This window comes from Schistocerca americana, chromosome X (assembly GCF_021461395.2).
Source record: "Schistocerca americana isolate TAMUIC-IGC-003095 chromosome X, iqSchAmer2.1, whole genome shotgun sequence".
In the NCBI taxonomy this organism is placed as follows: domain Eukaryota; kingdom Metazoa; phylum Arthropoda; class Insecta; order Orthoptera; family Acrididae; genus Schistocerca; species Schistocerca americana.
The window spans coordinates 774,329,655-774,342,112 of record NC_060130.1 but is presented as its reverse complement, the minus strand read 5'-3'; the positions used below and the strand labels follow the sequence as shown (position 1 = coordinate 774,342,112).

At 44.1% G+C, this 12,458-nt stretch overlaps 1 protein-coding gene and 1 pseudogene across 2 annotated transcripts in view; both read left to right on the top strand.

The window, feature by feature from the left end:
- Positions 1-12,458, top strand: part of LOC124555265 — a 516,239-nt gene that overhangs the window by 260,275 nt on the left and 243,506 nt on the right. Inside the window, exon 1 of one of the 2 annotated variants that reach the window (XM_047129134.1) lies at positions 6,749-6,931. The exons of the other annotated variant lie outside the window; for it this stretch is intronic. Within the exon in view, the coding sequence (XP_046985090.1) occupies positions 6,835-6,931 (97 nt within the window). The 5' untranslated portion in view covers positions 6,749-6,834. Of the gene's footprint in view, positions 1-6,748; positions 6,932-12,458 lie in introns of those variants that run through there. 2 annotated transcript variants of the gene reach the window in all.
- Positions 7,981-8,098, top strand: LOC124557324 (annotated as a pseudogene).

The window sequence follows — 12,458 nt, the reverse complement described above, 5'->3', positions numbered from 1 at the left end:
GAATTACCTTGCAAGTCAAACAGTTACACATGCACAGTGGCGCTTTCAACTGAAACGGCAAAAGGTCTCGGAAACAGCTTGAAAACAAATATAAGATTGACAGTGTCCTCAAAGCCTTTATAAAACTATCCTTGTAATTCTTTCAAGGCCACAATGAACTTTTCAAACCTCGCGTTTTCTGTAACGCCAGTGATCTTAGGGAACTCGTCTGTCTTTGTCAAATGTGCCCCCTCCACAACGCGATTTTCTTTCTAAATGCATCCCCATCAAATCAGAAAGAAATCACCTTACAATGTCTTACTGTGGGCAGTGTGAAGGTAAGTCCACTTAAAATGTGAGATCTACAATCCATTCCGGACGTTCTGATTTTCGTTCCTGCACTCCTTTCTCCTTCATAAATTCAACAATAGCGAGTTTTAGATCGAAAAATCGTTCCAGGCATGCCCCTACACTGAACCAGCGTACTTTGTAGTAACATATGAAGTCTCCATACTGATCGACCAGTCCCTTGAAAACTATTGCAGCTGCCAGTGGAATCATGTGTGTGACTTCAGAAATTTTATTATTCCTTACCACCAATTTCTTCATGTGACCCATGCTTGCAAGTTTAGCACAAAGCGCTTCTTGATGTACATAACAATGAACCCTGTCTGTCGAACGTTGAAATTTTTTGCTCTCTCTTTGTCTACCAAATCTTTAAACTCTTTCTACATGGTATTGTGATGTCATTTCACAGCAAACATGCAGCACCCGTCGCTTATGCGAATTGAGAATTCTCATCTCTCTCTTCTGTCATTCGCATTCGTAATAATGAATTGTGACGATGAATCGCCATACAGCCTATTTCTGTGCAAGCATCCATTGGATCTGTGAACGTCCTTGATACGACGAACAAATAGCGTAGGGCAAACAGCGGTGACACCACGATTCTACCGCACGGCAATGCTAAATGAAATGTTGCGGTGTCCGGGTAATTCTGAGAAGGAGCAAGCAAAGACGAATGACAGGCCAACCCTTAGCCCGCAAGTTGCCCGCGCACGCTACACGCGTGAAATTTAGGAGCCGTCCTCTTCGAATACTGCACAGGCGCATGCATAATAGTAATATTACACGCATGCCTTCTGTAGGAAGTTTGGCTCCTACAGTTATTATTCAGATGTCAAATTAATAAAATTAGTTGTCGCTAGACGGGTCATTAGGCACAGATATTTTTCTTTCTAAAGATATTAAAGTAATCACTGGGTCCCACGCCCTTTCCAGTTGAAAGCAGCCATCACTATTAACAAGATATTTTGCCGCATGTATTTCTACAGAGTCCGTAATAACTGATTCCAGAAGGATCTCGCCATGACCAAGATTTCCGTGACAGAATAATCCACGGAATGTCTGTGGAGATGCAATGCTTGGCTATAGTTGACTTACTGGTCTGAGAAAGGCGAGTGCAGCAATCATGTTCAACGCAATTTTCATGTACTGTGTGTGTTGTCTGACAAATTCACGCTTTGCCACACTGGCAAGGTATTCTGTAGATTCCAGTCTGGCGTGACCCTAGATCGTCCTTTACCGAACCACGAAGTGTACAGTTCTTTGTAGGTGGTTGGTCATACCTTCAACAGAATGTTTTCTTAGGATTCTGCCTGATTTCGACGAAATACGGCCGATATATTGGAGGAACGTCCTGGACTTGAACAATTTTTTTCCTTTTGATGTTGTGGGTGATCACCTTTCTTCCTTCTTAAAGATGTGCTGATCTGATGCGGATGGTATCCATTAAATCTGAATAGAGATTGTAGTGTTCCAGCTCCTATGCAAGGCTGTCTCTAGCAGATTCAACGTTCGACAGACAGGGTTCATTACACAAGTGTCCGGTGCACCAAAGTCCTACGTCTGAAGGACGCTGATAGTTTGTGAAGCGTGGTGGTAGCTAGACGCTGGTAAATACAGGTCTGTGTGGGATTACGGTAATCGGAGTGCCACAATGATCCACTCACAATCCGACTGACCAAGCCGTTCAGAAACGGCAGATAGCCCGAGCCCCCTTCTCCACTTCCATCGTAAATTGGATATTCTCGTGAAATGAATTCAGATGCTGCAAATACCATGACGCTTCTTCTTCGCCAACGGGCCACGCTACAAAAATAACATCTACATATCGACAGAAGTGTTTTGCTTTAAGTTCTGCCGAATCAAGCGCCATCTCCTGAAAGTCTTCGATAAAAATGTTGCTACCACAGAACAGAGAGGACTCACCATGGCATCACAGTTAATTTGCTCACAATATTCTCTGTCGAATAAAAAGTAGGTTAATATTTTGAGTAATTTAACGGTGATGGCATGGGTAGCCCTCTCTCCCCTGGTAGCATACATGTTTATCGAAGGCTTTGAGGAAGGGCAGAACTTAAATCAAAACTCTTCTGGTGATGTGGAAATGATACTTCGGTAGTATATCCTACGGTAAAGACGAACTGCCACGATTTTTGCAGCATCTGAATTCAGTTCACGATAATATCCAATTTACAATGGAAATCTATAAGGGTGGATCTATCCTTGGGGCACTCCGGTTACCGTAAGCCCATACACACCGATCTGTATCTGCAGGTATCCTGCAGCCACCAGTCTTCACAAACTATGGACGTCCTTCGAACCTTGGCGTACCGGACAGTTGTTTCCGCTATAGACAGCCTTCCAAAGGAGCTGGAACACCTAGAGTCTGGGTTCAGAGATAATGGATATTCTCTACATCACTTCAGCACAACTTTAAGAAGGAAGAAACATGATTACCAACGAGCTCAAGAGGAGAATGAACTGTTTAAGTTGAGGGCATTCCTCCTATATGCAGACCCCTAAGGAAACATTATGTTAAAAAGATGTCCGGCCACCTACAAGGATTTTCACACTTCTCGGTTTGGTAAAGAACGATCTAGGATCGCGTCAAGCTGAAATCTACAGCATACCTTGCCGGCGTCAAAACGCCTACATTGGGCACACCACACGCATTGTACGTGAAAGGTGCGTTGATCATTGCCACACACGTCTTTTGTAGCCCAGTAAGTCAGCCATGGTCGAGCATTGTCTCTCCACAGGACACTTCGTGGATAATTCTGCCACATTCTACGGATTATTCTGGCCCCGACGAGATACTTCTGGTTTTCAGTTGTTGAGGAATCTGTGGAAATACTTTTAACGGAAGACTTTTTAGTCATGATGGCCGCTGTAATCTGGATGAGGCGTGGCACCTGGTGATTTCTTTAATATCTTCAGAAAGAAAACATTTTGTGCCTAATGACAAGCCTAACGACAGTTAATTTGACACCTGAATTTTAACTCTAAGAGCCCGCATTCCGACAATCACCGTTACACATGCGCCTGCGCACTATACATGGAACAATATTCGAAGCGCGCTGAACACGACAGCGTCTCTCAAGTAACGGCTGCCTTTGCGCGTGCGTCTGCGCGCCAACTTTGGGTGAATAAAGTTAGCGACGTGAAATAGCAGTCCATCACTCCCTCTTACCTTTGTCTTTCCAACCGTTTATATTCCCATGATCCGCTTCTCCTCCTACCTATCATCTGCATAGTTCTTCCCATTTAACAGACCGCTATCTCTTTACTCACACCCCTAAACCTCTATGGAACATATTCTCTCCTCCCACGTTAGTTGTCACCCAGCGCAGGTCCTTTAAATGTTAAGTGGAACTGCAGAGCTCCAGTGCTTTTTTCATAGAAGAATATCACCTCACAGCAATTGTGATTTTTAAATTGGACATATTTTTAGTCCTTTTGGCTGTCCCTCATTAATCTTTTTAATTTAAAACATAAAGAGTCCTCATATTTTTTCTATGATCTTTCTTATATCTTTATGAATGTTGTTGATTGAAGAGTGGAATACTGTACCGCTGACAGCCCACCCTCCGCCCAAATGCTCCGTGGGGGATGAAGTAACAACAAAGAAAAAAGAGAAAAATACAGCAATCTCCAATACAGAGTGCTCACCTGAAGATAGCTGAATGGTTGTCAGTTGAAATTCCGTGGCAAGAAGCCGACGGCGCCCGGTTTCCATCCCGAAACATCATGGAATACGTTTATCTTAATTGTACTTGTTCAGTAAAGGTTTCTTTATTGCACTGATGAAATTTTGTGCAGCATTTGGTTGCACCAAAAGATATGTGGAAATAATGTTTACAGGACGAATCTAAGGAGTGATATCGTTACCAAGAAGATGTGAATGGCCTTCTATTTGAGTGTATTTATTTGTGTCTAAATAAAAACTGAAGACTAAGGCACATTACAAATCACACCCGAAAAAGTGCGTTGATCCTCAGGTCTCAAACTCCACGACTGAGCCGGCCGGCGTGACCGAGCGGTTCTAGGCGCTTCAGTCCGGAACCGCGCTGCTGCTACGGTCGCAGATTCGAATCCTGCCTCGGGCACGGATGTGTGTGATGTCATTATGTTAGTTAGGTTTAAGTAGTTCTAAGTCTAGGGGACTGATGACCTCAGATGTTAAGTCCCATAGTGCTTAGAGCCATTTGAACCATTTTTTCCACGACTGACTGAGATTTTAAGACGATGTGATGTTACTGTGTGACTCACTGCAAGAGTTTTCTGTATAATCAACGTTTTGTAATAAATTATACTTCCTGATTATACTTCGGTATCTACACTGGATTAACCAAAAGTCATAAAATATATCCGTTTATTTTGTGTAAAAACAGACGTTACTGTTACAAATGGATGTCACTTCTAACAAAAACATTATAAACTATTCAACACGTATTATTGAAGAATTGTCAGACAACTAAATGCTTCCTGCCAAACTGCGATTTTGTCTTCTTCTCTTCCGAAAGTGGTGAACTAAATGATTCGCTGTGCCACATATACCGGAATTCGGTGAATAACTGCATTTCCGTCGCTTGCATAAATAAAAAATTGTCAGTACAGTGTTCCAAACTTTTTGTTACCTTTTAACTTGACCAAGGATTTAAAAAATAACCATCGCTTTAATATTAGGAATTTAGGAAAAACTGTGTTAACTGTACAACTACATGAGTAATGTCAATACAGATGTAGTTCAGTTGTCAAAAGCAGTGCTTTATTTTTACATCCACTTCTACGTGTACATGACCCTTCAACAATTCACATTTAAGTGTTTGGCAGAGTGTTCATCGAAACACTTCCAGACTACTTCTTTACAATTCCACTCTCGAATAGCATATGGGTCAAACGAAAACATGAATCGTTCTGCGCGAGCTGTGACTTCTCTTATTTTACTAGGATGGTCATTCCTACCTATGTAGGTGGAAGTCGACGAAATATTTCCGCATTCGGAGAATAAGTTGGAGATTGAAATTTCGTTAAAAGATCTCGCTGTGACGAAAAATGCCTTTATTTTAATGAATACCACCGCAGCTCGCCTAGCATATCGGTGACAGTCTTTCCCTTTTTCCGCGGTAAAACAAAACGAGATGACGTTCTTTGAACTTTTTTGCTGTCCTCCGCCAATCCTCTCTGGTAAGGATCCTATACATCACAGCAGTACTCCAGAAAAGGTCGGACAAGAGTAGCGTAGGCAGTCTCTTTAGTACATATTGTGCATCTTCATAGTGTTTTGCTCATAACACACAGTTTTTTGTTCGCCTTCTCCACTACATTTTCTACGTGGTGATCCAATTCAAATTGTACGGAACTGCAATCCCTGGGTACTGATCTGCCAAGTTTTAAAATTTGTCTGATTTGTCGTGTAAACGAATCTTATCGGATATTTTTATTACTCATGTGAAGAGCTCACACTTCTTATTGTTTGGAGTCTGTTGCCAATTTCGTACCATAAAGATTTCTTGGCTAAATCATTTTGCAACTGTTATTGATCTTATGATGATTTTACTACACGGCAGCATCAACTGCAAACAATGTAAGATGGCTGTTCAGATTATCTCCCAAATCATTCATGTAGATTAGAAACAGGAGAAGGTCTGTATCATTTCTTTGGGGAACGCCACAAAGTACTTCCGTTTCATTCGATGACTTTCCATCAATTACTATGAACTGTGACATTTCGAACAGGAAATCACAATTACAGTCGCTCAACTGAGACGATATTCCATAAGCACGCAATATGATTAGAAGCCACTTGTGGAGGACGGCGTCAAAACCCTGTGGGAAATTTATAAATATGGAGTCAACTGGAGAGCCCCTGTCCATAGCACTCAGTACTTCGTGTGAATGAAGAGTTAGTTGTATTTCTCTAGAACGATATTTTACAAATACGCGCTGACTTTGTGCCAATGTACTGTTTCCTTCGATGAAATTTATAGTGTTCGTATACAGGCTATGTTCCTAAATCCTACTGCAAATTTATTTCAACGACAACGGTCTGTAATTCAGCGGATTTAAGCTATAGATGAGAGAAACTGTAAATGTTGTGGTTCCACTTCGCATGACAAAAACTCAGCTTTCTGCTCCCCATCACCTGACTTAGATGTTGTTCTCAAAGCTCAACACGACAGACATAGGGGCGTGCGGGGTCTCTATGGCTCTGTGGTCTCAGGTCTACGTGATTTGACCTCCAGAAGTTTGGAATGCGCAACTCTGATGGAAAGTGGTAGCGTTGACGGAAGCAGTGGCGCATCATATCTGCGTCTGTACCGCAGCTTCCTGCCCCCCTTCCCCTCCCCTCCCCCCGCCCCTTTCAACGCCACGACTGTATATAAGCGGCATCGTGACGCGGCGCGCGTGCCAGTGTGGATGGAAGCTCTCACCACCAGCAGGCACGTGCTGAAGCATCGGCAGATGGCGGGGGGAAACTGCGCGCACTAGAAGCTGCCGTCGGCTGCGATGGTGGCGCCGTTGCTGTGTGCCAGCCTGCTGGCAGCGGCCTCGTGTCTCACCGAGGCGCACCGACCCTCCATCATCATCGTCGAGGACGTCCAGGGTAAAGCCCACCACACTGCACGGAAACCGGCAATACGTTTGCATTTAGTCCTCACAGCTACTTTTGTCCTCCCAGGCATTACAAATGTATTCGACGTCGAACCGCACTCTGGAGAAATAATAAGGATACGATAGTACAGATCATCGCCCTCCGTGTGTGAATCGCTTTGACAGAACAGTAAACCACCGCCCCACCTCTAAAAAGACTCGAACTCTCATGTATAAAACATCATATCTCCCGAACTATGTGTCGTGCAATGATATAATTCTGCAGGTACGTTCAGTGAGATATGTGATTACTGTCTGCAAAATGTGTTGCGAATAGAATTAGTAGTAAAGAGATGATACATTGAAACATCATGCCTGATGCTGCAGTTTTACTGCGAGAACAGTGAAAACGAAGTAAGCGATAAACTTCTTTCCTTCCACCATTTTGTGGGCAGTGCCACCGAGAAAAAAGTTTCTTAAAGCTTTCAAATTATGTTTTGAAGTCGCTATGTGTTCTTATTATTAAGCGCAAGATGAATACAGTGTGGGTAATTTCTGCACTGTGAGTTATGCTGGCTCACTTCATATACACGGCTTCTGACTGTAATACTTAACTTGCTGTTTTAAACGCGAAACATAAGATTATAGCTCTTGATGAGTAGATTATGACAGCATTTTAAATTTTTAAATTAGGTCAACAATTGCATGAAATATTGAAAATGAAACTTTTGTTGCCCCTGGAAGCCGTTAGACAGACAACCTGCAACACTAACAATGCTATGCTGTATGGTTTGGTCGCCAGAGTTTTCATAGTGCATTGCTTTACGCTCAGCAACCGGATTGCGTAAGCCTAGACTCCCACACACATATAAGTGTCGCTGTAATTTCGAAAGGCAGCTCGAAAATATTTCCTTTCCATATTTGCCATGCCGCCTTCGCTAAAATAGCTCGAATTTCATATTTCGTGGAGGATAAATCGCAGCTACATATTGTAGCTTAGACAAACCACAGACTTTAATGAAATCTGGCATCATAATTTTATCCAGGGCTCTTATTCTGTTAGGCAACGGCCTTGCCGCAGTGGATACACCGATTCCCGTCAGATTACCGAAGCTAAGCGCTGTCGGGCGTGGCTGGCACTTGGATGGGTGACCATCTGGGCCGTCATGCGCTGTTGCCATTTTCCGGGTTGCACTCAGCCTCGTGATGCCAATTGAGGAGCTACTCGACCGAATAGTAGCGGCTCCGGTCACAGAAAACCATCATAACGACCGGGAGATCGATGTGCTGACCACACGCCCCTCCTATCCGCATCCTCAGCTGAGGATGTCACGGCGGTCGGATGATCCCGATGGGCCTCTTGTGGCCTGAAGACGGAGTGCTTATTCTGTTATCTCAATAACGCCTCGAATAAACCTGCTCCCTTTTTCCAGTTGTACTTGGACTTGGATTTGTGTTGATTGTGAGTACTAGTTGAATTTCCTCTGCATTCCGAGCTATCTAATCCGGTTTGGTCTTGCATTGGTTTCTCAACGAATACATTAAGGTGACAAAAGTCATGGGATACCTATTAATATCGTGTCGGACCTTCTTTTACCCGGCGTAGCCCAGCAACTCGACGTAGCATTGACTCAAAAAGTCGTTGGAAGCCCCCACCAAAATATTGAGTCATATTGCCTCTATAATCTACCATAATTGCGAAAGTATTGCCGGTGCAGGACATTGTGGACGAACTGAACTTTCGATTATGTCGCATAAATGTTGGATGAGTTTTACGTCGGGCGATCTGGGTGGTCAGATCTTTCGCTCGAATTGTTCAGAATGTTATTCAAAGCAATCGTAAATAATTGTGACCCGCTGACATGGTGCATTGTCATCCATAACAACACTATAGTTGTTTGGGAACATGAAGTCCATGAATAACTTCAAATGGTCTGCAAGTAGCCGAACGTAACCATTTCCAGTCAATGGTCGGTTCAGTTCTACCAGAGGAGCCAGTCCATTCCATGTAAACACAGGCCACCCCTTTTATGCAGCTACCATGATCTTGCATGCCTCGTTGACAACTTCGGTCCATGGCTTCGTGGTGTCTGCGCCACATTCAAACCGTACCATCAGCTCTTACCAACTGAAATCGGGACTAAGCTGAGCAAGCCACGGTTTTACTATCGTCTAGGGTCCAACCGATATGTTCAGAAGCCCAGCAGAGGCGCTGCAGGCGATGTCGCGCTGTTAGCAATGGCACTCCTGTCAGCAATGCTCGGCCGTGGCGGCCGAGCGGTTCTAGGCGCTACAATCTGCAACCGCGAGACCGCTACGGTCGCAGGTTCGAATCCTGCCTCGGGCATGGATGCGTGTGATGTCCTTAGGTTAGTTAGGTTTAAGTAGTTCTAAGTTCTAGGGGACTGATGATCTTAGAAGTTCAGTCCCATAGCTCTCAGAGCCATTTTTTTTGTCAGCAATGCTGTCGCTCGTCTGCTGCCAAAGCCCATTAACGCCAGGTTACGTCTCACTGTACTAACGGGTGCGTTCGTCGTATGTCCGATATCGATTTAGGCGGCTATTTCGTGTTGTGTTGCTCGTCTATTAGTCCTGACAACTCTATGCAAACGCCGCTTCTCTCGGGCGCTCAGTGAAGGCCGTCGCCCATTGCGTTGTCCTTGGTGAGAGGCAATGACTGATATTTGGTTTTCTCTGCACACGCATGACACTGTGGGTCTCGGAATATTAAATTCTCTAACGTTTTCCGAAACACCTAGTTCCAACTACCATTCCGCGTTTAAAGTCCGTTAATGCCCGTCGAGAGGCTATAATAACATTCGAAACCTCTTCAAATAAATCACCTGACAAAGGAACCTCCCCATCGCACCCCCCTCAGATTTAGTTATAAGTTGGCACAGGGATAGGCCTTGAAAAACTGAACACGGATCAATCGAGAAAACAGGAAGAAGTTGTGTGGAACTATGAAAAAATTAAGCAAAATATACAAACTGAGTAGTCCATGCGGAAGGTAGGCAACATCAAGGAGAGTGGTAGCTTACGAGCTCCGTTGTCCCGTGGTTAGCGTGAGCGACTATGGAACGACAGGTCCTTGGTTCAAATCTTCTATCGGGTGAAAATTTTAATTTTTTATTTTCAGATAATTATCAAAGTTCAGGCACTCACACATAATCAACTTCGCTCTCCAAAATTCCAGGACATGTTCAGATTTGCTTGGACATATACAGAATTTGACGGTCTACGTACGGAAACGTTTGAAAACGTAAAAAAAAACATATGTTTTGACAGAGCACAGGGAAAACTGTGCGACTCTGAAACTGTTGCATTCATTTGATGCAGTTTATGTGACAAACTCTTATGTTTTCATCACTTTTTTTGGAGTGATTATCACATCCACAAGAAAACCTAAATCGGGCAAGGTAGAAGAATCTTTTTACCCATTCGCCAAGTGTGCAAGTTAGGTGGGTCGACAACATATTCCTGTCATGTGACGCACATGCCGTGACCAGTGTCGTAAAGAATATATCAGACGTGTTTTCCTGTGGAGGAATCGGTTGACCTATGACCTTGCGATCAAATGTTTTCGGTTCCTATTGGAGAGGCACGTCCTTTCGTCTACTAATCGCACGGTTTTGCGGTGCGGTCGAAAAACACAAACACTAAACTTATTACAGTGAACAGAGACGTCAATGAATGAACGGACAGATCGTAACTCTGCGAAAATAAAGAAAGTAAAATTTTCTCTCGAGGGAGGAGTCGAACCAAGGACCTTTCGTTCCGCAGTTGCTCACTCTAACCACGAGACCACGGCGCTCATCAGCAATCGTTGTCCTTTACTTGCCTATCTTGCACATGGACTACTCAGTTTATATATTTTGTTTATTTTTTCATAGTTCCACACAACTTCTTCCTGTTTTCGTGATTGATCTGTGTTCAGTTTTTCAAGGCCAATCCACTGTGTCAATTTATAACTAAATCTGAGGGGGATGCGATGGGGACGTTCCCTTGTGAGTACAAATGACATTTCCGCCAATCCACTGCCCTTTTATACCTTGTGGTCGCGATACTACCGCCATCTGTATATGTGCATATCTCCATCCCATGACTTTAGTCAGCTCAGTGTATATGATGGCAGATTTAAATTCAGTCTTCTCCCGCTATCCAGTTCAGAAGCTCTCGTGACTTCTGTTAAAATTTAATTTCCTGTTGATCGTTTACCAACAATGAAAAGCGAAAACATTATGGTTACTGCCAAGCGCGAGGTTACCTCCCATATGGTGGTTTTGAGGACATGTAACGCGGTAAGGAAAATACATAAGTAGTGCACATACAAAGTCATTTTAGCGACGGTACGGGCTGCAAATAGGGAAATCTATTGACTTATTAGACGCTGAAGAAGGGTAGATTGTTACGTCTCGGCGCCTGGGAATGAGCACCTCAGATCGGTAAAGGTGATCGGCTGTTCGTGTGCTAATGTCGTGGGTATCTGTGGAAGATGGTAGAATGGTGGTAAAACCGCGAGTAGGCGACAAGGTGTTGGACGTCCACGCCGCATCACAGAACGTGTAGGTCGGAAGCTTGCCAGCTCTGTAAAGCAGTATAGGCGGCGATTGTGGCAATTTGACGACTGAGTACAATGATGGAACAAGTATTCTGGAGCACACCATTCAGCGAACTCTGTTGAACATGAGACTCCTTTGTAGGCGTCACCTACATATTTCCATGCAGACCCGACGATTTCGTCAATTACCATTGTAGTGAGCACGGGATCATCGAAATTGGACAAAATATCAGAGCAAACATGTCGCCTAACCGGATGAATCACGTTTCTTGTTACACCAGGTCAATGGTTGCGTCCAGATACTCCGACACCCAGCAGCTGCTCGAAACATGCACATCGCCACGGACCTAGACTGATGGGGGCAGTACTATGCTATGGGGAACATTCACTTGGGCTTCTAAGACCTGTGGTAGTAGTCAAAGGCACCAAGACAGCTAATGATGATGATATTTGGCTTATCGGGCGCTCAACCGCGTGGTTATCAACGTCCGTACACATTCTCAATCTTTTCACTCTCCAGTCTCACCATTTTAACGAATGATGATGAAATGATGAGGACAACACAAATACCCGGCCCCGGGCAGAGAAAACCCCCGCCTCGGCCGGGAATCGAACCCGGAACCCCGTGATACAGAGGCAACAACTTTAGCCACTAGATCACGAGCTGCGGACACCAATACAGCTGTAGACTGCATGAACATTATTGCGACCCATGTACATCCTCTCATGATTTCGTGCTTTCCCAACAACGATGGCATTTTCCAGCTAGATAACAGTCCTTGTCACAAGACCTAACTCGTCCTACAGTGCTTTGAAAAGCACGATAGTGCACTCATGTTGATATCTTGGCCACCAAATTCGCCTGATCTGAATCCGATGGAACACGTCTGGTATTCTGTCGGGTGCAAGCTCCGAGTCCTCAAACCACGGGAGCGTAATTAACCGGATTTACGTGGCCGGTTAGTGGACATAGGATGAC